Source organism: Xiphophorus couchianus, chromosome 3 (assembly GCF_001444195.1).
Source record: "Xiphophorus couchianus chromosome 3, X_couchianus-1.0, whole genome shotgun sequence".
In the NCBI taxonomy this organism is placed as follows: domain Eukaryota; kingdom Metazoa; phylum Chordata; class Actinopteri; order Cyprinodontiformes; family Poeciliidae; genus Xiphophorus; species Xiphophorus couchianus.
The window spans coordinates 20,847,023-20,870,619 of NC_040230.1; the positions used below are offsets into that span (position 1 = coordinate 20,847,023).

General features: G+C 37.0%; 2 protein-coding genes across 14 annotated transcripts in view; both read left to right on the forward strand.

Annotated features, from left to right (window-relative positions):
* The first annotated feature begins 194 nt into the window (after positions 1-194).
* On the forward strand, positions 195-5,467 carry mal2 (mal, T cell differentiation protein 2). The gene is made up of 4 exons (XM_028013652.1): positions 195-493; positions 1,809-1,979; positions 3,758-3,958; positions 4,467-5,467. Exons 1-4 carry the CDS (start codon positions 377-379, stop codon positions 4,536-4,538), a joined length of 561 nt encoding a protein of 186 aa, XP_027869453.1. The 5' UTR covers positions 195-376; the 3' UTR covers positions 4,539-5,467.
* A 3,164-nt stretch (positions 5,468-8,631) lies between these two features.
* The window catches only part of LOC114141576 (metastasis suppressor protein 1-like), a 45,570-nt gene continuing 30,604 nt past the window's right edge, over positions 8,632-23,597 (forward strand). For 6 of the 13 annotated variants that reach the window (XM_028012180.1, XM_028012189.1, XM_028012186.1 and 3 more), the window contains exons 1-4: positions 8,632-9,139; positions 11,969-12,016; positions 12,394-12,455; positions 19,007-19,080. In XM_028012180.1, the coding sequence (XP_027867981.1) occupies positions 9,068-9,139; positions 11,969-12,016; positions 12,394-12,455; positions 19,007-19,080 (256 nt within the window). In that variant the 5' untranslated portion in view covers positions 8,632-9,067. The remainder of the gene's footprint in view (positions 9,140-11,968; positions 12,017-12,393; positions 12,456-19,006; positions 19,081-23,597) is intronic. The other 7 variants (XM_028012191.1, XM_028012185.1, XM_028012190.1 and 4 more) reach the window with 3 other exon arrangements.

Sequence of the window (23,597 nt, forward strand, 5' to 3'; positions counted from 1 at the left end):
CTGGATTAGTAGTACAGGTGTGAAAATCAATACGTTGATATTATTCTGAGTTTATCTGAACCTATTTTAAATAAAGTAATAAAAAATAATAATGAGCTTAAAGGCTTTTTTTTTCTGGTTTCTGGCATGAAGTTAAAAGACGGCTTTCTGGATCTAGAAACTTCCCTGCCTTCCTTGAATGCATCATCGCTTTCCAAGGAGTGGCCGCTGCACCTGTCCGACCTGTTCGGGGGATACATGACTCCAGAGGAATTTCTCCCCCTTCTCCCATCTTTTGTTCAGCGGCGAGTTTTCCTCTTCTTTTTTTTCCTGAGTGTGGACCGAGTGAGAGCCAGAGAAGAGGAGAAGGGGAGACAGATAGAAGACAGATAAAGAGATGTCGGAACCAGCCGCAAACCCCGCCGCCACCTCCTTTCCAACGTCAACTATTTCGTTACCTTTGGGACTGGAGGTGTTGAGGACCTACACTGGAGTCCTTGTCTGTTTGGAAATAGTAAGTAATATTTTTGCAAAAGGTTGTTTCGGGTTGTATATGTACACATGGTTATCCAGTGTGTGAATAGTTGTTATTTCTTTAGAAATGTATTGCTGACTATTGAAAACAGACGTTAAGAGCAATCTAATACCTTTTTATTCGGTTCTGAGAAATTGCTTGGTGTCAAGAGTTACAAGCAAAACAAACCAGTTGTCCGTGATAGCCGTAGGTGAGACTTATTGCTTTGAAGATAAATCTGACTGGCAGCTATAATAACAGGGTAGTTTATGCTTTTAGACATGTATTTTATTGCTATTGCGCTGACTACTTTTGTTGTCATCATTCGCCTTACTCCTGTAATTATGACGGCTATGGCAACGCATTGGTTCTGGTTTGTCCCTGCACTATAATGCCCTTTGACCTGCAAGGTGACCTCTGCATTGACTTTATATATAACCAATAATCATTAGGAAAATTTTACTATTAACTGGAAACACCTTTACTACTGAAGGCTTTTATAGGCCTATGGGTGGAAACAATGGCATTCAATTATGAATGTACTTTAATCTAAAACCATCCAACTGCAGCTCCAGCTGTATGTTTAGGGCCATTTTCCTGGAGGAAGGGAATACTCAGCCTCAGCATTAAGTGTTTTCAGCCACAACTGTATCCAACATCTGTCTGCTGTGTTCTTGGTCTTTATTATGCTGTTCCTCTTTAATGGATTAAAAACAAACCTCTGAGAGCTCCACAGAATAGTTGACATTATTTTAAAAAAAAAAAAAGGTGACTCAAAAAGGCAATGGCTTGCATCAGAATTTATTTAGGGGAATTGTAATAAAGGAGGCTCAATAGAAAAATGGATGGCACAGGGTTGTATTTTTAAAGGAAAAAAATCAACATTGTTTCACACAACCTAGATAAAATAGGCAAAAGTGTATATCTCAACTCAAATATCCAACTCCTAAAAAAAAAACTTGGTAAAAGTCCAGTGATTACAAACTGACCAGTATGCACACACCTTGTCTTCACTGAAGAAGATTCATTCATTTTTCATGCTAATTGTTTGGAGTGTTATCAACTTATGGCAGCCCAACCTACTTTATTAATAATTAAGCTAACAGCTATCTTGCAATAACGCACACTGTGTTTAGAAAGTTCAACATTTCTCCTTTTATGTAAATCTTCGGCATAAAAAGTAAAAAAAAAAACAGTGTAAAGGAACTTTTCTCTTTTTTCCGAAAACCAATCCAAAGGAACGGCAAGGGCATCACATCTAAACGAAATCACCACTTTGGAGAGTTTTTCTAATGATATTTCTTTCTATTCCTAGTTATTCGGTGCTCTGGTATGGATCCTGGTGGCCTCTTCCAACGTGCCCGTGCCTCTGCTGCAGGGCTGGGTGATGTTTGTGTCCGTCACCTCCTTCTTCCTCTCCTCTTTTTACCTCACTCTGCTCGTCACTGGTTTGGCTGACCGTATCAACACAGACTGGAACTTCTTGGTAAGTGGCGCACTTAAAAAAGAAAAAGGAAAAAAAACAAGTAAAACTCAACCTATTTGTGTCTCCTGCTTGTCATTTCTCTTTTTGTCCTTAATCACACGACATGTCTACCACCTCATCTGTGCAAGTTAGATATTGCATGCATTTCAGAACTTCCTCGAACTAAACGAAACCTTTAGATAGATATTCAAATGTCACACAAATATTTTGGTCATCAACTGTAAATATAACAGTATGAGTATACTATTATATTACTTATGTTAAGCTTTCTCTTTGATTCAAGAACCAAGCTTTAGTCCCACCAGATGTAGTGTAAAAGCTAATAAGTATTCAAACTGGCCATTAAGATATTTAAAGAGCAGAATGAGATTTATATTGCGTTGTGTGTGAATTGTGAGACAGTTATTTTTTGTTTTTGGGCATGTGCACTGACTGATGGCACCCTTTGAATTTCGTTGTCCTTGTGACAATGACAATAAAGATTTATCTTATCTTATCTTATCTTATATTGTTACATTTTATGAAAGCATGGTAAATTAGTGTTGCAAAGCACCATTGGGGAAACGATTTAAGATTTGAAACGGGTAGTCTCAAAAGCCACTTCATTCAATCATGTTGATTGGTGCTTTTAAGGCAGAGATATGATTGAGTGGCAAAACTGAGAGGACATCAAACAACTCATCAAGCAACATGATATTAAACTATATTAAACTCAAGAGTAACAATATTTCCTGAGGCTTTCTGAAGATCTTTGAAGGTTTTTATTTTTGCTTCTTTCCCCTCAATTATTACTTGATTTAGAGTTTACACATAACAGCAAGATGAGCAGTGAACCAGTTTGAAATCAAATTTCAAACTGCAACTGGTAACCGAAGGATGGGTCCTGTGTCAGAGCATTGTTGGAACCTTTTCTGTCAAAGTCGCAATAAAAACCTGAATAATCATATTCTACTATCATGATCTAATTTTGCAAAGTTATAAAAACTCTGTTTACATTTCTGAAGTCTGAAAAAATACATCAAACAGGTTGCAAAAGACCTGGCACAGAAAGCATATTTCACATCTTTCCAGGTTTTTTCAGGTAGCCTGTTGCATACAGTCACCAGACTGGATGTACAATATAAAAATAGATTATTTCTGTCAAAAATAAAATACATCAAGGAGTGAGAAAGCATGGTGTTCTTACGTTATATCACTGTAAGTGGCCTCACATCTGGGTTAAGTCTGGACTCTCAGACAGAGCTAGTCTTTCCTTCGGCTCCACGCCCCGCTCCAAGAAATAGCTGGGAGTGTAGGGTTGTTTGTTTTCAGCAGAACAATGAGTGACATGGATGATGAGCTCACACCGAAACACAACAAAGGGCTCCTTCTTGTCCAGCCACGCTCACAGTAGTCAAAAACAAACTCTCATTAACCCTCCTTCTTCAGACACACCCTGTCTCATTCTTCCCTCTGTCTTTCATCTCTTTTAGGCGTCTTTGTCTGACCTTTCTTGTATTTTGTTTTTCTGATTTGATCTCAGTTGTATCTTTTCTCTTTTAGTTGCAAGATAATTCAAAAGGCTCTGTCTTTGAAAAAAATAAATTGGACTCAGCAGTGTCCAAGCGGCATAAATATTGACTTATTCTTGAACATGGGTGCTGTATTCAGAATTAATATATTACAAATGTTTATATAAAAATGAACTCAGTTCATTCCTGAAGATATTCATGGCTAAAATATAAGTTTTCAACATTTTATTCCAATTATTTCACATAAATTTCCCTTCTCTTTCTCAGGATGTCTTCTACCACTTTCTAGCTCTGCTGTTCTACTTTGCTGCATTTGTGTTGGAGGCGGCAACAACAGCAGCGAATGGGGGAGCTCACATCAAGTTACTACCAAACGGCACTGACTCAGTCCTGTGCATAACCTATCCTCGGGGCAACATTTTCACAATGCTGAGCTACAGGGAGTACAGCATTAATGTGGCAGCCACGGTCAGTTCATTTTAACATAAATCAGTTATAAAATGAACTTCTTAATTATAAGTTTCGCAATCTGATGAGCTGCAGTAAAATAGTAAAGATGCAGATTTACATTTGGTTGACAATAAAGCATATATTATTTATTAAGAGGTTTGAGAGAAAGCTATGTAAATATTAGGGTAATTTAGGGTAATTATTTAAGGGTATAGTTTTCTTTGTCAGTGAGTGAAAAATTTAACAGTGTTGATATTTAAAAATAATTATAGTTCTCAGCCTGCATATTATATAAAAAGGCACATAAGCCTTTTTAATTTTAACTGTCTGACATTAACTCAGACTAATGGTTTCCTGTTTAATGATCAAAATTATGTATTTTCTAAATGCCAGTCTGAGTTTTATTGAGAATGTATTAATTATTTTAAAGTTTATCTTTTTACTTGTACTATTTATGTTTACCATATAAGATATAGTTTAAAATTAGTTTTTTCTTGGCTTACTTGTGTTTTTTCCTTTGTCCCAGATATTTGCCTTTGTGGTAACTCTTTGCTACGGCGGTAGCATGGTGATGGGATTCAAGAGATGGAGGAAGTGACCAGCAGAATGAACATACATCTGCATTATGATGTCAGCATGTCTGACAGACAAAAACAACCCAACCATTCAGTAATTCATCGACGTCCTCTTTTGTTCAGTGAAGCACATCATTTATTATCTTCCTAATATGACCCTTTTGTCAGATAGCAAAGCCTACATCAAGCAAAAATGAAGAAATTTCTTTATTGGAAAAGAATTCTTTGACACCCCATGCGGACAGGTCTTACATAAGTTCAGTCAAGAGTCCTTCAGACAAAACCCAATGGAAATTAGCAAGGGAACTGAGAGGGCTTTGTACTTTAATTTAGCATTTTAAAAGATGAAAACAATGCATGATTTTTTTTATTTTTTTTTACTCATGGAATTTAAAAGCCCATTTTGCTTTTAAAACATATTTTAGCTACATTTATTGTTGATAAGTTGAAAACATATGTGATATCACTGGATATTGCTTTGAGGACTGTCAGATATTCTCACTAAACTTGAGAATAAATGTTTTTCTTCTCAGTATTATAACAAACACATTGAATCAAACGTTGTCATATATAAATGTCAGGGTTAGAAATTAAACTAGGTTAATCTGTGAATCTGGTAGTTTATCATAAGTTAGTCATGTAATCCTTTCAGCAAGAAAAACACACAAAAAAGGGTAAAATATTTCAAACATCTGTCTATATTGATCATTTTGTTAAGTATGTTCTGAAAAGCCTTGTATTATTATTTGGTGTTTATATTTAACTTTGTATTATTTAACTGCTTTAATCTAACTAATTCTAAATGCCACATGATTCATAATCATTTATTGTGCACTGTTATTTGGACTATTAATTTATGAGAGTTTTAGATTAAACATTTGTTTTGACTTGTGTTACTTTTGAAAACAGAAATGCATTTTGGAACTAAAGAAATAAAATATATATAGCCTTGCATGTGGTTTATTATTGGGTATAGTATAGATGTGTTGACATGGAGTAACCAACAGAAATAAGATTATAAATCCTACTCATACGAGCTTTTAGGATGCCAAAATTTTATTAGAAGTGAACTATTGAGTTTTCTTTCTGGCAATGACAAAACCAAGTAATACTCTAGACTTTTCCCACTCCTTTGTTTTTTATATTCTACAAACAGCACATAACTTAGATTCATATGGAATCTAGAAAAAAAACACATGTATCTAATAAATTAGCATCACAGTTGAATAATCAAACATCCTAATTTGAACAGAAACATGCTACAAAAAAACTTAAGCTAAACCAGTACATTAGTCATATACACTGCCTGGCCAAAAAAAAAGTCACCACCTGGATTTAACTAAGCAAATAGGTACAAGCCTCCTATTGGATAAGTACTGCATAGGCGATTATCTTTCAGCTGGCAGCAAGTTATTTAACCCCAGCTGATGCAATGAGTAACTCCTCATTTCTTAAACAACCATGGCAAAAGACACATCCTGTGGTCGTGGAAAAGACGTTAGTCTGTTTAAGAAGGGTCAAATCATTGGCATGCATCAAGCAGAGAAAACATCTAAGGAGATTGCAGAAACTACTAGAATTGGGTTAAGAACTGTCCAACGCATCATTTAAAACTGGAAGGATGGTGGGGAGCCATCGTCTTCCAGGAAGAAATGTGGTCGGAAAAAAATCCTGAATGATTGTGATCGGCGATTACTTAAACGTTTGGTCAAATCAAATAGAAGAAAAACAACAGCAGAACTCAGGAGTATGTTTAATTGTGAACGCAAAAGCATTTCCACACGCACAATGCGAAGGGAACTCAAGGGGTTGGGATTGAACAGCTGTGTAGATGTAAGAAAACCTCTAATCAGTAAGGCTAACCAGAAAAAAAGGCTTCAGTTTGCTAGGGAGCATAAAGATTGGACTCTGGAGGAATGGAAGTGGGTCATGGGGTCTGATGAGTCCAGATTTACCCTGTTCCAGAGTGATGGGCACATCAGGGTAAGAAGAGAGGCAGGTGAAGTGATGCACCCATCATGCCTAGTGCCTACTGTACAAGCCTGTGGGGGCAGTGCTATGATCTGGGGTTGCTGCAGTTGGTCAGGTCTAGGTTCAGCAACATTGTGTGCCCAAAGAATGAGGTCAGCTGACTACCTGAATATACTGAATGACCAGGTTATTCCATCAATGGATTTTGTCTTCCCAAATGGAACGGGCATATTCCAAGATGACAATGCCAGGATTCATGGGGCTCACATTGTGAAAGAGTGGTTCAGGGAGCATGAGACATCTTTTTCACACATGGATTGGCCACCACAGAGTCCAGACCTTAACCCCATTGAGAATCTTTGGGATGTGCTGGAGAAGGCTTTGCGCAGTGGTCAGACTCTCCCATCATCAATACAAGATCTTGGTGAAAGATTAATGCAACACTGGATGGAAATAAATCTTGTGACACTGCAGAAGCTTATTGAAACAATGCCACAGCGAATGAGGGCTGTAATCAAAGCTAAAGGCGGTCCAACAAAATATTAGAGTGTGACCATTTATTGGTGGCGACTTTTTTTTTGGCCAGGCAGTGTATGTACTCAGGAACACTGGTCAACATTCCACCTATTCAGCTGTACTTGTGGGCTTCTGTGTCACATATTTACACCCAAAGGAAAACGTAAGTCATAGTGTAAAAGTCTCACGTTCACAGAATTTCTAATCAATTTAAAAAGTAGAGCATAGAATGAGAAATACTATACAATTTTTAAGGAACTGTTTAAAAAGCCAGTGATTGTGGCACTGGTGATCTGGTTAAAAACTGCAATCCAATAATTTTACTCAAATCAATGGTTGGAAATTTTTATATTGACATCGTACTACTGCAATAAAACTAATGGATCGAATAAAAGATCCATTCGATTTATATGAGCTCATCTTTACCAGGTGATTGTAGAGTTTGGAAAAATGTTAGCTTGGTGAAACCAAAAAACTATTTTTTATCAATGAAGGACAACAAATTGCTTAGGTTGTTTTATCTGTTATTATTTCTTAGGAGCTGAATTGAGAACTAATTTTGACAGAATAGAGGGGAGGAGGGTCACTTGAAGAATCTGTTGACAAGAGACATCCCCCAGTCTAAAGGGTTTGAAGAACTTTTACTGCGTAGGCAAATATTATCAAATCAATATATGGCACACTGATTCAATCTCTTACCAAATAGAATGTGTCAAAAGATACTTCAACAGATATAAGTTTAAGGGTATGTATTACTTTTGCAATCAGGTTAGTTTCTTATTTTCTTGGGTTTTTTTTAAGTCTAATTGTATGGGGATGTCACATCACAGGCGGGAAAATGTATTGTCATTGTTTCATTCTTATTTTACAGAAGTGTAAAATAATGTATTTCAAAACGGTGGTGTAGACTTTTATAAGAATGTAGGTGTGCCCCCTCTCTGAAAGTAATGAAACAGACTTTCAATTTCACAACTTTGCCATATAAACTGAGGGGACCCAACTCAAGCGGCTGAATGGTGTAATTTTTATTTAGGCCACTAGGTGACCTCCTTTTTCTTCAGTAAATTTGTTAAGACGCAAGCTCCGGTTTTTATCAATTGTTTCCCTTTCCCATGCAACAGCAAATCCTCGCTTTTTAAATAGAATTATAAAACTGAATTCTGGATATTTTTTTAAGTCAATGCTAAGAAAATAAGTACATATAGTTTTATATTTGTGTGTTAACTTAAAAACAAAACAAGTCCATCACTCAAAATATTAGCTAGTTAGGTTGCATCTATATATATGCCGTTGGTTCTTGCCAGAACTTTGCCAGAATATAACCAATTTGATGTACGTGCACGTTTTCTTCACGTGCAGATGACAAACCGGATGTGTATGAATAAACTTTCACAGTAAGACAGTATCACGTGATGAATCTATGGAATATATCAAGCAAATTGTGTTTACATTTATGACTGTATTTAGATTTAATATATAAGTATACATGTACCCGATTCTAAGTATTTGGTAGTGTTTCAAATCGTTGTAACCAGGCACCAAAGCCCTTTAAATGTTCGAGGAACTTTTATTTTGACGAATACTGTCTATCGGATGTACATTTATAAATTGGGAAAGCTTGACTGTCACAATGTTCTCAGTTTTGGAAGCACAGAGAGAGAGAGTGAGCCCAGTGGGTGTTTACTTACCTGTCGGGATACAGAAAAGCATTACCGTAGGAGCATTTTGGATTAGATTCATTCATTATCAGCTTGGTACAGATTGAATTCCCAGTCTAGTCATGGATATAAACGAGGCGTCGTGGAGGGAAAAATGGGGTTTAAATTTCTCTTTTTTTCCAAACAGCTTCTTTTGATTTTAAGCGCAGCCCCAGAGCAGGACTGGACTGTGTCTTTACACACACCTGACTGCGGTAAAAACTGATTTTTCTCAGTTTTCTCGCAGTAGACATTTTAATTGCTCGCTTGGTCCTCCTTGTTCGGAGTTTTTGGGAAGTTTTGTGCTCCCTTGGGCAGCGGAGGCGACTGGCGGAGTCAGGACTGACCACTGGTGCTGGTCCTGAAAAATGGAGGCTGTTATCGAGAAGGAATGCAGCGCTCTCGGAGGACTCTTCCACACAGTCATTGGAGACATGAAAGTAAGTTAAAGAAACTTTTAAGAGCACAATTAGTGTTAACGTAAAGCAAAAAAAAAAAAAAAACCCAAGCCGCCTGAGCTAAATTGTTTTATCTTAAACTGATGTACATCAGCCGACACTTAGTGAAAAACCAGCTAAGTTTACTACTCGTGGTAAGAGAGGTAGTCACAGATTTGAGTTGAACTAAAATATACTTTTTTGGATGAGAGTTGAGTAAAGCTATTATTCTTTCTAACAGTAATTGCAGTATGTTTTGACTGTGCTCCAGGTATAACATTGGATACCTTTTTGATCCAACTTGAAATGAATACAGCAGCCATCACTTATGTCCAACTAGGGCAGTCAGAATTGGGGCATATAACTTTTGATGGTGTTCTTGACAGAGCACTGTGAGACCATTTACACCCTCCCCAGCTGTTGTATTTGCCCGAAGGCACGCTGGAATGTAGCTATATGGGCAGAAAATTACCCACAAGATAGGAAGACTTTGACATGCTGGGGTCAAATGTCCAGCCTCTGGGTCTGCTGGAGTGAAGGAGTTTGTTATGAATACAGCTGAGGTATTCAGCACCTCTCAGTGTCCCATACCGCCCTGCTTGTCCCTCTCTGTATCTTACTTGTAACATGGTGTCAGATAGTAGTGAGGACATGCAAATACTGAGAGTATTTTTGTCTTCATATGAAGTATTCAAATTTTCATTCATAGATTTTATGGTACAACTGATAGGAGAATGTATTTTTGCAGGTTACACTGGCTTTCTATATTTCAGCTTGAAGTGGTTTTTGTGAGCAGGAACTGCATTACATTTAGTATTTAAAGTGTCTGTAACAGTATTCACACTATCTGTACTTTTCCCTTTTTTAAATCATGCTATACCCACAAAACTCAATGTATTCTATTGGGATTTATGCGACTGCATCAGAAAGTAGTGCATAATAAAGTAAAAATGTACAATGCATGGTTTTCAAATCTATTGACAAACAAGCATCTGAAACTTGTGGCATCCATTTGTGTTCTGTGGTACACTCAACTGCCTTCTCCAGTCAGCTAATTAGTTAATTGAGTCCACCTGGGTGTAATTTAATCTTGGTCTGACAAACTTATTTTAAACTCAGAGGTTTGTTCTAAAATTGTCAACAGATGGGATCATGAAGATCAAGGAACACACCAGTTTTGTGGTGTGGTTATAGGGAAAACATCTCAGTGAGCACCTCACAGTTCAATCATTCATCTGAAAATGAAAAGTGAGTTTGGCATAGCTGCAGACCTACAAAGTCCTGTAGGTCCGCTTAGACTGACTAGCAGAAGAAGTGGACACTGGAAGACGGTGCTATGGTCTTGTGAGACTAAATGTGAACTTTTTTGGCCTATATATAAATGTTATTGTTTGATAGAAGCAAACACTGCACTCTCAAAACAATGGAACATATAGCGGTGGCAGCATCATGCTGTGAAGATGCTTTTAAGCTGGGAAAGAGAATCTGGTCAAAACTAGTAGAAAGACTGATGGAGCGCATTCCTGGAAGACAATCAGTTGGAAGCTGCAAAATACTCAAGGCTAGTGCAGATTCTAACCATCCAGCAGGAAAACGACTCTGAAGCTTCGATGAAATATGTTAGAATTTCCCAGTCAAAGCCCAAGTCCAATTTGTGGTAACCCTAGAAAATTACCTACCAGCGATGCTTACCTGTTGAACCTGACTGTGTTTGAGCAATTTTGTAAAAAGAAATGGGTAAAAACGTCAGTCTGCAGATGTTCGAAGCTAGTACAAATGGCTCCAAAGACCTTCTAGGAGCTAATAGTAGCAAAGGGTAGTGTTGCAAAGAATTTATTCTGGGGTGGCTGATTGTAAACTTGTCTGGTCTATCACATAATATCCCATCAGATACATGCAGGGTTTTTGTTGTAATGCAATAGATTTCAAAGGGTATGGATAAAAAAACAAATAAATTTTAGTTCTTTGTAGAAGTACAAAAATTTACAAGGTTTCATAACAAAAACTTTGCATTTGTAGTGACTGGTAGCTCCTTGGTGCCAACATGAAAAGGGACACAGTACAGTGATAATTCCTAGTAGCTCAGGCAGATAAGAAAATAAGGGTCATAAATGTACAACTTTGCACAAGTCAGCACAGGAACATATCTTGTTGCATGTCTTATTCATTTTCGAAAAACACTTTGTACAAGCTACTTCAGGAGAAAATCCAAATTACTGAATGGTCAAAGTTACTGTTTGCTTATTTATGTACAAATTTGACATTGAAACTCCAGAACATTGTGCAGCCTGTTAGGTGACCTTATGTTTAATAGCCTGAACTTCTTCAAGGTCTAGTCTGTCAACAAGTAATAGGAAAAGTGTAGGAAGTCAAAGTGAAGCTTAGAAGTGACTGTAGTAAAAGGATGTTAGATTAAAATAGATAGCGTGAAGGATTGGAGCCATGCAAAATGTGAAAGTTTGCTGTAGAAATGCACCAAAAGGTGCAGGGATTGTGTAATACGAAGAAATTTGGACCGTGGGTCAAATGAGTCGACTTAATTGTTGGGTGTTATGTTTGACAGTACAATATGACATTCCTCAGGCCCCTGATACTAGTTCCAAAGCAGTGACAAAATGCACAGATACTTTAGGGAGCTTTCTCTCCTGCTTACAAACTTGTTAGCCTTCTCTTTCATTTGGCCTTGTTCTCTGCAACTGTTTGGGTACAGAGCTCTTCATCTGCTTTTTTTAGTCCAGAAATTTTGAAGAAGGAAAAAAAACTGTCCCATCTGGACCTGGACTCATTATACCATAGCATTAGTGCACTCATTGTTTTGGATTGTTTCCAAAGGAGGCCCATGACCCATTTTGCAGCCTAACACGCAAGGAGGACATGATGGTAATCTCTATTTTACTCTTTAAAATGGCATAAGTCTGACTTTAATTGAAGTAAATTAAACATAGTTTTCAGGAAACAATTTAAAACTGTAGTACTAGATTTTACAATTTTTTGTAAACAAATTGTAGCTTGATATCTTAAAATCATGAAACAATCAGATCTAATTGCAAGTATTATTAAAACGTAATGTTAGAAATGACTCAACAGGGCTGCGTTCATGAGAAAACCCAAGCTGGCGTTAACTCTGCTCAGGTGAGGCCAAGCATCAGGATTGGGCCACAGGTTTTAAGCTGTTATGTTCATAACTGTGAGAAAAAGAAAATCTGTTCTGACGGTGAAATTGCATCATGCCGTTTTTTTTATCTCTGTTCCCACAGAGCAGCTGCCCTATCTGGGAAGATTTTATCACCAAGGCAGGAAAACTGCAGTCACAGCTCAGGTGAGTGTGTGATAATGTGCACATATTACATGTTTGAATGTTTGTTCAAGTCTTAATAATAAGCAAAACATAAAATATATCTTAAACTACATAGGAGCAGAAATCACTTAAAAAAAAATCTATTAATTTCAGCAATGCAGGTTCTTGTTTGGATATTTTAATTTGTGGAACAATTTGGTCTGTTTTTTCTTCATTATGTGTAGTAATATAGACTTTTAACAAAGGAAGAAGCCTATATGTAAAACAAAATCTAAATTTTTATAAACAACTGGTAAAAATGGTAGATATGTGTGGAGAGATGTTATCCACATTTATTATAATCTACCACATTCTGTAGTAACTTGACCTCATAGTGAATTGTTGCCAGAAGCCGTTTCAGCCCTCCTTTTACCAATCATATCAGTGGAGCTCATGCACATCTTACATGTCTAACAGATTAAATTTTCCTTTTTCATTTAGGGAAATTATGTATAACCTTGAACAAAATCTTAAAAGGTACTAAAATTATAAAAGTAATTCATTTGTTTTGTTAAAATCCTGAAAAATATTCAGCATATGTTACAGTTTTGTCCAGAGACATTCCTTCGGTGCCGTAGCAATCAAATCAGTTGAACCATATGCCTCCTAACCATAAACTCAACTTTGCAACTGATTTTGTACCTAATCTGCGCTTTTACTGTAGCCATATAGCCTTTAATAACAACAATTATGTTTACAGAAATGCTTTCTTTCCCAATGCTAATTGGAGCATCCTTATGTAAACTTCGATCACGTTTGTCTTATTTAATTCATCTTCTAAAGACTGTAAATGTATACAATTTCAGGCTTAATCGTTTCAAGTCCTTGTAAATGGCAGTCACCTCTCCTAGTTGGGTTTAAGTGGCCACGTGTCAGAAGACAAACAACTTATGACAACTAAAATGAAAGCTCTTTGTCCAACAAGAACGGCAGATACAGACATCCCGTGGTTTTAATTATTCTTTGATTAACTGTGCATGGCATTTCCCCAGCAGTGTAGGTGTCCATGTGTCCTCATGCTGACACTTACTGACAGCTGTATAAAGGTTCAGTGACGCAATAGTAATCGCCTGAGTGCGCTTGGTGTCTCATTGTTCTGTTTACCTCTCTATTAAGGTTGATTATTGCTGAAATGTTATTCGACTCTCTCCATCATTCAGGGGTCAAATATGTGACCCTGCCTTCCAAAAGGTCCAAGGAGTATTTGTTAACCTGTTGCTAATGACTGGCAGTTTTAAAAGTACCATGTTAAAGTTTGGTCATCAGGTGAGTGTTAAAAAACAAACAAATTTCCTGACCTCCCCAGGGAAAATTAAGTGTGAGCTATAGCAGTATGGAGCTGCATTACAGTTGGTGTCATTTTTGTCCACATGTGTTTTGCTTTCCAAACAAGTTATAAAGGGGGTATATATGAGAATTAAATTGTCCGCATTTACTCCTTCTGACCGTCTTTGCAACTTAATGGTTAATAGCTTTCTCATAAAGCTCAGAATAATTGTCTTTAATGCATTCATATAGGTCCAGTTTCATATAGATCCAGTTTTCCTACTGCTTCAAATGCTTCCCTCCAGATATTTGTTAATAATGTAGATTTGGTAAAATGCGCAACTCGGAATAATCCTTAGCGGGTCCCACCTACCGTTTCTATGTGTTAAAAACAAAAATACACGTTGTTATTTAAGAGTCCATATCCACACAAAAACAAATCAGCCACATTATGTGTAGGAACAGTATAAACCACTGCATTTAAATGCACTCTGTGTTCTCCCAGAATCACTCAATGAGTGCTTTCAGAAATATTTACTTCCTGCTTTACACTGAATGTCATTCATGGAAAGATGACTGTTCTGTGGCATATTTAGACTAGACTTTTCCAGGTGAAGTACAGCCTGTGACCTGGTCCCAACAGAGCAGTGGTTATGATATTAGGCTGTGTGTTGAGATTTTGCTTCCTTTATGCTGTGTATGCCAACATGTCTTGTTTTTGGAAACTAACATGTAAGATCATTTCTGTCCATTTTTAGACCTGCTTCCAGTCATTTTTTACACTTTTCTGTTTTCCTTAAACCCCCAATTGACAGACCTCTGTAATCTGTTTGGAAAGTGGACTATTCTGAGCAACTAACACATGCATGTAGTAAAACACAAACACACCCACCTTCTCATCTTGGTCTGGATAAGTTACCAGCTAGTAGTGGTAGAAGCATATGTCATTGGGTGTATTGCAGCCAAAGGCAGTCTACTCTGTAATTAAGCCCCTCTGCTCCCTTTACAAAGCAGCCAGCATATGAGCCAATTACAGTGTAGTGACAGTTTGGTGGGGTTTCATTTCCTTAAAAATAAATAAATGTGTTTTCTGGTAATGGAAATGGATCCCTCTGACACATGCTTTAACATTAGGTAATTTCTCTGCAAATCTGCTTTTTTTGTGTGGTTGATGCTGCAAGTTCATACAGTGCTGAAGCACTAAAGGGAATATTTCAAATGTCTTAAGTTCTGATCTAAATTTGGTGTTTTATATCTGATGCAGACTTTAGAGGGGGTTCTTGCTATACAAGGATACCTTAAACACCAAGTACTTACTGTGTGAAAAGTCCTGCATATTATGTTTCTGAGACAAGTTCAGCCAACTCAACCTCTTTCTATGATTCACATTTACTAGAGTCACATTCCAACTTCAGCTTCTCTGAGAATAGATGAGAGCAGCAGGACTGAATGTATCATTGTCGTAAAGAGTCCTCTGCTGTACTGTGGCGTTCTCTGCAGGGAGTTCAGATTGGCCTGGCCAAGGCCTTGTGGAATAGATATGTTAAAGTCATTTGTCTTGACTTATAGAAGGGGTGTGTACAGATTTTAAAACCAGTGGTAGCAGTCAGATCCTTGTTGGAATATAGCTCATAGCTTAAGCTCTTGCTGTAAATACAGTGCCTTAGAAAAGCATTCACACCCTTTGAGATGTTTTACTTTTTGTTGCTTAGCAACTACAAACGTCAAGGTGTTTTTGGTAGTATTTATGTCATAAACAATCTATACTCTCCCTTTGCTCTGATACTTCTAAATAAAACTCAGTGAATTGTTTTCTGAAGTCTTATATTTAGTAGAGAGAATCCACCTGTGTGTAATTTACGCTCAGTATAAGTGGAGCAGTTTTGTGAAACCAGAGAACAGTTAGAGAACATTAATGAATTAATGGCATTACAAAGTCCACAGAACTGCTCATGGATGAAGTTGTGGAAATGTCACAAGAGATGGGTCATAAGTCAGCACCTCAATCTCCCACAGCGTAGGGAATTGACTATAAAAAAACACTTTGGAACAACTTCTTAGGTGCAGAGGCCCACAGCTTGGGTGGGACAATGTGTAAACAGGAATAGTGTTGGTTGTGCACTCAGCAAATCTGGACTTTGTAGAAGAATAACCAGAACAAAGTCATAAGAAGTTCAAGTTTAGGTCTGTCTTAAACATGAGTAGATTTTATAGGAAAAATAATGGAGCTAAATACATGGCAGTTCTGGAAAGCACTATACATCCAGTCTCACTGAGCTTGAGCTGTTATGCAAATAAGATGATAATAAGCATCTAGATGAGCAAAGCTGGTGGAGACATACCCAAAAAGACATGTTGCTGTATCTACTGCAGTAGGTGTCTCTGTAAAGTACTACCTCAGTGAGTTTGAATACAATTCAGGTTCCCATTAGTAAAAACAGCCCCTCAAAACCATGTTTCACTTTTCTTCCACTTCAAAGTTTGCACCCTCTTATGTTAGCTTATGATAAAATTCTAATAAAATATGTTGAAATTTGTTGTAATTGACAGATTTCAAGGAACTTTAGCAGTGCACCTGTAAAGGAAAACAGTGATAGCCACATGACTCAGAGCTGAAACAAGGATGCTGAATTTTTGCCTGCACAAGAAAATAAGTAACAAATGTACCATTTGTTCATCCCCAGTTGAAATGTTAAACTAATCATTATTATTGCCGCAAGTATTAGCAGATTGCAATCATTGTTCCTTAACATTTTGCATTCAGTTGTACTGAAAGCAGGTTTTAAGCAACTTATCACACAAATCCACTTTTAGTTAATGATTTAATCTTTGGTGAACGTAATTTGGCTTCAAGCACCTGAAAAATATTATCCATAGACCAGTAAGTGCATGTAATAAATAAGTGGAGCCAGATATCAGAGGCTGTTATGGTGCCTGTGTGGGGCTTTAAATAGAAAGGCATCTGCGTGTGCCTGTGCGTGTGTTTCTTTTTCCATTTGCAGGACACACCCATGGATCTTCTGGTCAGCTCTCCCACAAAACACCGCCTGTTAACCAATACTGCATTAGGTTTCTGAGTGAAAAGGAAAAGATTGTTCTGTGGAAGAATATTTGGGCTAACCCAGCTTTTGGTTCGCTTTTCTCATTGAGTTCCAGGTTGTGAAAGGCTGCTTTGTGATAACCTGAACACAGAAATCTTTTCCTGCATCTTCTGAAAATACAAGCTGAAAATCACCCGAATCATTCTGTCGTGTATATATATAAAAAATGCTTTTCAAACAAATTAAATATTCAGGTAAAGCGAAAACAGTCTTTAGTCTCTTAAGAATTGAAATCCTACCCTTATTTTATATTTACCTGATGCCAGCGTGTAATGGTGATGGAAATTCCCAAGTCGTTTATGGGGGGTTTTCTGTTGGCACATAGAATAACAAGTGTTTGCAAATTACCCACTCGGCATTAGAACAAAAGAGCCTGTGTGAGTGAACAAACTTTGGAAAAATTCTTGACAATTGTGTTACTTTGTGTGGTATGCATCACATACAAGCGGCCTAGTCTCCGTAGCGGGGAGCTCAAATATCATGTTCATGCTCCTGTGCACACTAAGCTTCTTTCATCTTCATACTTGTGGTCATAATCCTGCACCGTCTGCTGTTCCTAAACTAGACCAGCATTTTGGAGGTTAACCAATTGCCTTGATTGCTAAAAAGCAGCAAGTTATGAACTTGCATAATAGCTGATCCTGCAGGTACTTAAACAAGAAGCCAGTTGAGTAAAATGGGGGTCATTTTAAAACAAAATCATAATCTTTCACTAGTTGTTGACTGATTTATACTGTTAACCGGTCTTGACCCTCTCGTCTGTCTCTGTGCACGTTCAGTATTTTCTCATTTACTAAATAATATGATGGAAAATTAGGTCAGTTTGGCAGTCACTTTACGCCCTTTTTATTTCAATGCAGGACTCAACAGAGTTGATCCCACACTGATCCCTTCATTGACCTGGAAGTGAGGCAAACTCAGCGTAATTACAGAGACATTCTTCACTCAGCAGGGCATGTTCAACCTGTAGATAAAACACGTGTATTACAGTACATGTTGTTCAGTTGTGAAAACATCAGCCTTGATATTTACTTTACAGAAACCAACTGCATGTACGTGTTTTATGGTTACACTTGTGTAATGTGTCTTATTTACATAAATTTCAAAACATTTCATAAAAACAGCTTTGGATTTTTATTCTTTAGGTCTCATGTTCGATAAAGTTCAGCTCATTAATGCACCTCTATGAAAAGATATTTACAACCTTAAAGATGGTTTGTTTTGACTTTTTTGCCACACTTGAATGTAACCTGTTTAAATGCAAAAACTGGCTTTTGAGTTGGGATTTCATTTATAAAGGGAACAAAGCTATCTGATTCAACCTGGCCCTGTGTGAAATTATAATTACTACCCTTGGTAAAGCATCTGTTTACTTTGATTGATCGCATTCTCTTGGCTCAATTTCATGAGTCAATCCCAGGTCAGATTACATTATGTTGGTGAAAACAGCTCAGAATACAACATATGATGCGCCTGATCAAAAGAAATTCAAGAACAGACAAGAAACTAATTTATTAGCAACCAGGACTTTGGGAAATGTTACACAGCTCTTTCTAGGGCATTGGGATTCCAGCTATTCACAGTGGGGGTCATTATCCACAAATGGAGAAAACCTGAAACAGTGGTGAACGTTCATGGAAGCAGGTGGCCTACAGTAACCCTTGATCCTGACTTGTCACTGACATTGGCCCCTCCACCACTCAAAATATCTGTTAATTTTGCACATTTGACAGCATTTTGCACAGATTTTTAAAAGATTTTTCTTGAGTTTTTTAGCCCTCATCTTCCCGTTCGCTTTTCTTATTAGCATGTTTGCTAATTTAGCCTGCTCCTTGTAGTTTCTTTTTTAAAATAACCAACCTCTACTAGCAAGCCCTAGAGATACCAAGACTTGCTTGTATCTCTCCTTAGTATGCAAAATATCAGACCAACCCAGTCTGACGTTTCATTGACTGAAGTGCCAAAGCGGCAGTAAGGGCGACTGTGTGGCAGCCTGGGTGTGCTTTATGGGATAGAAAAAAGAAAAATAAAAGAAACAGCCTGGACAAGACTGGCTGTTCAGGAAAAATCTCGAACCTCAAGATGGCCAACAAAAGTTATCGTCCATTCTCGTAAATTGGGTGAGGAAAGTAATGTTTGCCTCATGAATCTGTTTTCCCATCTTAGGGCGACAGCGGTGGCCGTCACTATTTTCCTGGATGCTTTCCAGAAAGTGGCCGACCTGGCTACCAACTCAAGAGGTAGGAATAGTCTCTGTAATGTAGTTAACTCAAAATGTTTGACAGCTATGTCACTCTGTTTGTCTTTGCAACTGCATTATGTTGGACTCCAGCTCTTCACCCTACGGTGATTGGAATGTCTGTGGCTCATTGGCTGTATTGTGTGGCTAATAAATCCATCAGTACGCTGTTTGAAGCTCTCTTGTTGGCTCTGCGGTTGACCTCTGCTCACCTTTTTTCCCACTTTCTGTAGCCCAACCCCCCGCCTCTTCTACATCTGGGCTCTCTGCTGCTGCTCTGTTTTCATTCTGAATGTGTGAGAGTGGGAAAGTGGTAGAGTAACAGATCTCATCTTTCCCTAGCTTGGACACTTCCAGCCACGCACTGTCCTATTAATAGGAGCTGAAACAGACACACACATTCATTACCTCAATCACAGGAGTGAGAGTGATGGAGGAGAGAAACGAGCTGAAGGGAGGTGGGGAGGTGCAGGGAGTGATCATCCTCTCCTTCGCCCTCTTAGATTATATCAGTTTTTTGTAAAAGGGTCCAGATCAGTTAGCTGAGAAGCCTTGCATCACTTTTCCTCTGCCCTTTTCTCACTGACTTTGACTTGCAGTCTTTTTCTTTCGTTCAGCAGTATCACACAGCCCTTGCCATTTGGTGCACTGCGGCTCAGGCTTTATTTAGATTTAAGAAGCAAGGATAGATAATGAGCTACGATTTTCAACATTTATGCACGGCAGGTATTTATCTTCATGTGGGTGTGTGCATTACAACAAGCTCTTTTAGCTTATGCAGGTTTCTGCAGTGCATGTCAATCCTCTTAATGTAATCTAAATTGATGTGGGAGGTGGTTTTAAACCCAAAATGTTCTGACTTTTGTTTCTTTATGTTGTGATTAGATGGCTCAGAAAGGCTGTGGGTTTGGATTTTAATAACCAACTTCTACTACTTCAAAATAGAGCTAAGGTGCCATTTGTTCATGTTTCTTAGGTAAATGGCTCATAAATTTCCTAATTTGTGGGCTTCAATCTGACAAAAAGTTACATTTATTACTTTAAATTTAAAAAGTTAAAAATGAGAATGTGGTTTAGTAAGGATCGTGCAGTTTAGTGATTCAGAAGAATAAAAAATTGCATAGATATTCAAAAAGCACACTAAGAATTAATGATATTTTTCTAAACAAGCTTGACTGCAAGGTGCTGTATTTACAAAACTGAGGATATGTTATATGTTATAATTCTCATTGTTCAGCTCAGTGAAGAGATCAGGTATGCCTGCAGTAATTAAGATTAAAAACATGTTTGCATATACTCTTGTTTTTCAGTTTATCAGCTCTTTATACTGCCATCGATAACTTTGAATTCAAAGAGTCTGTTTCTGTATCTACATTGATTATAGTACTGAGACAATCGTCTTTTAGCAAGTCATAATTACCAAGAGGCTGCTGAGGAATTATATTGAGATGCATTTTAATTCCTGCCATTTTTTAAAATCTTTTTTCTTCTATATTTTGCTGTGTCTGTGTTCTTTCAAGTCTTATCCTTGTTTCTACTCTTCACCTGGCATTGAAATCAGTGGTTTGGAGCTGAAAGGTAAATGTTTGAAGAGCTAGCGTAAAAAGCCAACAGCAGTTTATCTTCTCTAACATCAATAAATGTAGCCGTAAAAGTAACCAGCTCACCCAGTGAATGTTATTAAAGCCCTTAATCAAGAAACTGACCTTTCGCCAGCTTTTGTAAATAGTTTTATTTCCTTGAGAAATTAACATTAATGGTGCCTTATAAAGATTCAGACCTGTAGACTTTATGATATCTCATTAGAGTAAAGTTAATAAGTTTCAAAACAAAACTTTTGACATGTCTATTATGCAGTAAGTAGTCTGAATTCAAACACAAATGAACATAATTTACAACCTTTCCATTTCTAAGTCAACGCACCAACAGGGGTCTTCTTTAATCAACAAATACTTCTGCAGTATAATCCATGTTCAAAGCTCAACCACAAACCTTTTGACCTGTTCTGTTTTACAAAGCAGACTTGATTTTTCTCAAACCATCTGTTTAATTGATTTTGTATTCTCTGGGTTTCAACTTTCCATTCATTCAAATTGTTCAAATCTGGTCTGAAGTACATGGAGGTGTACTTTGGTATATCCAGGCTGCTTTTTCTGCAGACTTTTGAGGAAATCTTACCTACTGTTTACTCTTCATTGTATACTTATCTTTTCCTAATTTTCCTTTGGTTTCAGACTAAATTCTTTTGAACACCATTTTTCTTCCTTTAGCTTTTCTTTATTTTAACAGTTTCTGCTGCATAGTTGCTGAGCTTTGGTTACTTGATCTGTTGTCAAAATGGATTGGACATTTTTTTAAGCATAATATAATGCTGATTGGATAGGCCTGTATGTCAGGAGTCAGAGAACCAGAGCATACTTTTAAACTTTTAATCCTTTTAAATGTTTATAGTACACGTCAACTTAAATTCTCTGAGTTATCTTTGTGCAGTTAAGTATAGAGGCTAAAATCAGTGTTGTAAAACAAACCAAAACCTTAAAAGGAAGGTGGGAATGTACTAGAACACCTATTAGAGAAAAGAGTAACCATATGCCTCTCTATCCAAATACTTTTCCTTTCACCTTCTTTACTTTTTTCTTTCTTGTGTATATACATTTTATATAAAATATATATGTTTTAAATATGCATTTATATTATATGCAAACCAGTTTTGAAAAACATTCAAATATTATGTACGGTATTATGTTCGAATACAGTGGCTTTAAGATGACATCCTTGTCGTTAAAAAGCCAGGTTGTTGCAACTAAAACATTTTCCTTTCTGTCATTAATCTGGAAAGGAAAATAATTCAATGAAATGAAAAACAAGCAAAATGTTGAGATAAGAAATGAGGTTTCTTTTGCAACTTCTAAGTTAAAAAGAATCTAAATGACATAACTGTACAAGGTAGCAGTAAGGAGAAGGGGACAAAAATGTCAATAAAAATATACAGAGCAGGTTTACTTATTGTGGACCTACAGAGTTGTTAGTGTCTTCAAACAAGGTAACAGTTGGGATAGGACAAATTATTTGATTTAATTTTCAACTCATGTGTCTGCTTTACTGAATTAGCATGTTTTTAGCCTAACTTTAGAAGGATACTCATAAATCTGGCAGAATGGAACAATCACTTTGACTGTCTGAGAGACAGACGAAGCTGTTTTCAGGACTTTGCTAAATTCGCACTGAAAGGAAACAGAACCTGTTTAGACAAAACGACTATGCTTCTCTAAGTAGGTAAAGTGATTATTGCAACTTAAGATGTGATGGTTTAATTACATTGTTAGACTAAACTGCAATTGAGAGACCTTGTCTGCTTCCATGTTTCCAAAGCTGTCTAAACAGGAATGGGATTTTGACTTGGGTTTTCTTTTTCTGGATAAGTATTGAAAAGCCAAAAAACATATGGAGTAAATTTTTGCAGTTCTAGAACATTCCCCTTCCCATTGTCTACATGATAACTTTTAATATCTATATCAGTCATAGTTTTGTATTTTTTCCTTATGACTGATCCACTTCCTCTTTTTTATCTCTTCAGATTTTATATTTAAAGCCACACCATTACAAACATAATTTTGTACATTGTCATGTTGAAATTTTGTTTTTAATCTTTGTAAAGGTAATAATGCTGGACTTGGAGGACTTGGAACTGCTAAAATTTGACTTCCAAGTCGAATTTCCAATGCATGTGAAATGTGTTGGAAATTAGAACTCTTTTGTTTTTTGCTCTTATTTTAAAAAAGAGGTAGCAATAATGAACAGGGTCCAACCTTATATTATTAGGATTTGCTGCATGAATGTAAATACTGTATATTCAAAGCTTAGTTTGGGGCCATAAAAATCATCAAGTTGAAATAGAAACTGAAGGATTCACTCTTTCATGCTCTGAGTGTTTGAGCTACAAAGACATTTTTAAGCAGCCAATGAATTACCAAACCTCTTTTCTTTCTTTTAAAAAAATTTATTTTCTTTACTTTTGATGTTGTAACAAGCACATGCAAACAAATTACAGACTAAACTTGTCAATATATTTCCTTCTATTTTCCTTTCCTCTGAAATCTTGAAGCTTGCTGGAAGAAAAACAGGACAAGGCTCCATTGAAGCCATGAAAAAGAGATAACAGGGACATGAGAACATCACGAAAGACCAGCTTCAGAAGTGAATAATCCTCTCTTGTTTCATCAAGCAACAGTTCATTTTCTGTGTGAATCCCCTTCTTTCTTTCTGTTCTCTATCGAGTTACAGACACGTCATAGTTTCCTTCTTTGTGTAACAGCATTGTGTCTTTATGTTCTGTGTGCCTGTTGTTTGTTTACCTAATTTTCTGTGTATTCTTGGATGCGTATCCACAAAACAAATCTGTAGTATTCAGTTCAACATGAGAATGTGAGGGGAATGAAGTTTGAGTGATTATTCTGTACCTACAAAGAATGAGAGTATTAATGCTGACACTGAATTGCACACAGATAGGCTAGTATT